The 4,042-nt window shown below is 43.4% G+C and overlaps 1 protein-coding gene across 1 annotated transcript; it reads right to left on the bottom strand.

The window, feature by feature from the left end:
• Positions 1-204: 204 nt before the first annotated feature.
• On the bottom strand, positions 205-1,038 carry LOC107793426 (uncharacterized). Its single transcript, XM_075232229.1, has one exon. The coding sequence runs from the start codon at positions 1,036-1,038 to the stop codon at positions 205-207; it is 834 nt and encodes a 277-aa protein (XP_075088330.1).
• Positions 1,039-4,042: the final 3,004 nt, after the last annotated feature.

The following is a 4,042-nucleotide window of genomic DNA, read 5'->3' as shown; positions in this document are numbered from 1 at the left end:
CATGTGGATAACGTGTCATGATTCATTTGCTTCGTTCTTCTTGGCCGCCACTCTTTTTCGGAACTGGATTTTAGCCCGATCGTTAAAAAATTCTCAGTGGTGACTTTTATCGAGTAGCCTGGCTATTTCCTTTTGGAGCTGGTGGCAATTTTTTGTCTTATGTCCACGCGTATTATGAAGTGCACATACTAAGTTGTAGTTCCTCTACGAAGGATTCGACAGAATAGGCCTGGGCCATCCGGTGTCCCTGGTTTTGCTGAAGATGAGCATGATGTCCGGTTCATCGATGTTGGACTTGTATACTGATAGGTGAGGTGCCCTCGCTGACCTCGTGTCCTCGTCAAATCCTCCTAGACTAATGAATCCACTAGGGTTCTGTTTTTGGTTCACCATTCGCTCGTTGCGAGGTGGATTGCATCTCGGAATGTTCCTCCTATATTTGGGGTACGACTGATACCTATCTTTGTTCGATTTCGACTCCTTCGCTAGGAGTCTGCTCGGATGTACTGAACCTGAGGGGGCTCCCAGCTGGTCATCCTCGACCCTGATCTTTGATTGGTACCGGTTGTGGATGTCCGACCAGGATACGATGGGATACTCGACTAGATTCTCTTTCAGTTGCCTTGAGGCCGCTGAGCTTCGCTCGTTCAGGCCTTGAGTGAAGGCCTGCACTGCCCAGTCATCGGAGACCTGGGGTAGTTCCATCAGTTCCGTTCGGAAGCAAGATATGAATTCTCGCAAAATTTCATTCTCCCTCTTCTTGATCTTGAATACGTGGGCCTTCCTCATTGCTACTTTGATGGCACCGATATGTGCCTTTACAAAGGAGTCTACTAGCATGGAGAATGAATTTATGGAGTTTGGAGCCATGTTGTGATACCACATCATGGCCCCCTTTGAGAGCATTTCTCCAGGCTTTTTCGATAAGACGGACTCGATCTCATCGTCTTTCATGTCGTTGCTCTTCACCGAGCACGTATAGGCAGTGACATGTTCGTTGGGATCTGAGGTCCCGTTGTATTTCAGGAGTTCCGACATTCTGAATTTCTTTAGAATGGGTATCGGGCCGCTTCTTCGGGGAACGGCCTTTGTATGAACTTTTTCGAATACACACCCTTGGGCGCGCCCGAGATTTGGTCGACCCTAAAGTTATAGGTTTCGACCTTCTTGTCATTGGCTTCTATCATTTTCTCGCCCGACTTGATCCTTTTGGTGAGGTCTTCCAGTATTTTTACGATAGCAGGATCGGCTACTGATCCGTTGTTGCTTGATCTCTCCGGTACCTGTTCGGCCGGGGAAGTAGTTTCCGGTGCTACTGTGCTGGGAGTCTTCGGGGTGGCTTTGTAGTTGAGCAATAGCCAACTGTTGTGCCTGCAACATTTCAAAAATAACATGAAGACTAACTTCCCATTCTTCCCGAGCTGGGGTTTTTTGGGCTTCCTGTTGGTCACCATGTTCTATGCTCCTGTCAGTGTGTGAGGTTTCGTCGACCTGCTGTGCGTCTTCCAAACCCGCGTTCGCTGAAATCAGTCCAAGCACATTGTCGGGGTTATGTGGTGGCGCGCCAATAATTGGAATAACCACACCATTTTCTCTGTGGTTTTCAAGGTTGTCGTTCTTAACTCTGTTCACTGAGCCAAACATTTTGACCTAAAATCGAAGATCTTGGATAAGAGAAAGTGTGAAAGATAACTCGCGTTGTGTGATAAAACCAGCAAGAAAATAATCACTATTATTTTTAGCCCAACGGTGGGTGCCAAACCGTTTACCGTGAAAATGGTGATAACAATTAAATTTATTGATGGGGCTCTAAAAATACGTGATCTATTTTTATGCTAGTTGTTAAAGCAGTTGATGCTAGATATGTGAAGCTTAACGGCGAAATACGAACTAAAGTAGAGTTATAATCAAACCGAGGGGCTAGCTATTCGGGCCTCGGACTGACCTATGAGGGGCCTCAAGGCCGATGCCTGGGCTCGGGCTCGAGCTATCAGGGGTAATCGGGGAAGGGCTAACAGTTAGGATATAATCAAGGAATGTTCTTTATGGCCAATAACAAGCAATAAATGAAGAACAAGTATGAAAGCAATAAATGAAAGCGATAATCTCGAGCGAGTAAGTTAGAGAGAAAAGAGAGAGAGGGTTGTTATTTATCTCGAGTAGAATAGTTGGAGCAACAACAACCCCTTACAAAGTGATGAGGATCCCTTTTATATAGGAGGGGAAATCCAACATAGTACAAAATGCATTAATTGTAAAGGTATGAAGATGGTACAACTAGATGTGACAGCTTGATACAGGCTTCGGGTAGACCGACTTTGTCAAACTTAGCCGCGTGCCTAGGGAATCCCGTATTTTACTCTAGCCTCAATCAATATTCTCTTCAGGTTGGACCTCGATGAGCTTCGAGGGAGGGAACTCGGTCACAGCTTCGCATCCTCGAGGCCTCGAGGCGTTCTCCTGAAGTGAATTAACAGCAAGAAATTGGGCCCTCTAATTTCGCCGCATACAGGGCGCACCATCTAGGTGTCTCACGAGAAGATCTATTAGCACATTTGCAATAACCTTCAGAAATTTCAACTAATACAAACAATCCATTCACTATTTTGGGTCACTCTAACCCCAGCCAGATCCTAATATCCGTCCTTTTCTTATACTACTTTTGTTAACCCCATAGGGCATAACTGAGATGGGTGCAGCTAATTGTACATACCTCTGTTATTAATGAAGGTACTCAAACTGCTTATATCTCTCCTCCTGAATGGTAAATAAGGATAATCTTCATTAACTGGGTACCTAGTATCCTCTTTCACCTTGCTTCCTTTACTTGTTAAAACTTGTATTTATCTTCTGAATCTCTCATTGTCTCTCACCATAAAGGTGGATAGATTTTATTGCCTTAATGTACCTTATCAAGAGGCTTACATGTCTTAGTACACACATGATCTACTGAAGACCATATATTTACTTATCATAAGCATCATGAGAAATAAAGTACCTCTAATGCAACTCTTCCATATCTATATCTCTTACCAATCACCTTTTTGGATGTAGACATCGTTGTATTATGAATAAGATAGAGTTTCAGAAATTGACTTCTTAAAAGTGAGTTCTACCACACGATCTAGAGTAAGAAGAAAGAATGACAATCGTAAATGTCCTGTAGCCTCCTAATTATAAGTGTGGTGCACGACACACACATAAACAAGACTCTACTAGACACAGCTTGTAGACTCCCTAGGACAGAACTGCTCTGATACCACTTTTGTTAAGACCTAAACCGATGGGCCACGATGGGCACCCGGTACCTTACTCAACTGAGTACCAACATAATGTATCTTTTCATGTCGTACTATCATAGATAACTGGGCTGGAGAGGCTGTCGCGAAATAGGTAGAATACAACAGGTAATGTCAACTTATACATAAGTCATATGGGCCTCTAGGACCAAAATAACCACTTGAACACTGAACATAGGCCAGCAAGGCCATATAATCATTTACGTACATGACATCTGTCTACAAGCCTCTAAGAATACATAATTTTCATAAAGGTCGGGATAGAGTCCCGCCATACCAAACAATACACATCTAACTCATACTAACCAAACAAGCAACTCCGAAGTAAATGGAGCGCAACAACATCTTCTACTAAGCTGATAGTCTACTTGGAGGGCTCTCGACCTATCTATCTGGACCTACGGGCATGAAACACAGCATCCCCCAAAAAAAAGGTCGCAGGTACGAATAATGTACTGAGTATGTAAGGCACATAAATAAGTGCATAACAGACGTGGAGGAAATATAGAGTAAATGACTCCACCTGTAAGTCTGAATAACTTTATAAATCATGAAATAATTATAGTATCATGCATATGCGTATGAATGTCATGTTGTGCATATGTACATGTTTCATAACATCATCAGCCTCGGAGGGCATCCCATCATATCATCTTGGCCACTGTGGGCAAAATCATCAACGTATACTAGCTGATCATGTGGTGGTGCATATATAATGCCATAACCTTTCCCATATCACATAT

Source organism: Nicotiana tabacum, chromosome 16 (genome assembly GCF_000715075.1).
Source record: "Nicotiana tabacum cultivar K326 chromosome 16, ASM71507v2, whole genome shotgun sequence".
Lineage (NCBI taxonomy): Eukaryota > Viridiplantae > Streptophyta > Magnoliopsida > Solanales > Solanaceae > Nicotiana > Nicotiana tabacum.
Note: the sequence above shows the minus strand (reverse complement) of the source record. Positions and strands in the feature narration are given on the sequence as shown.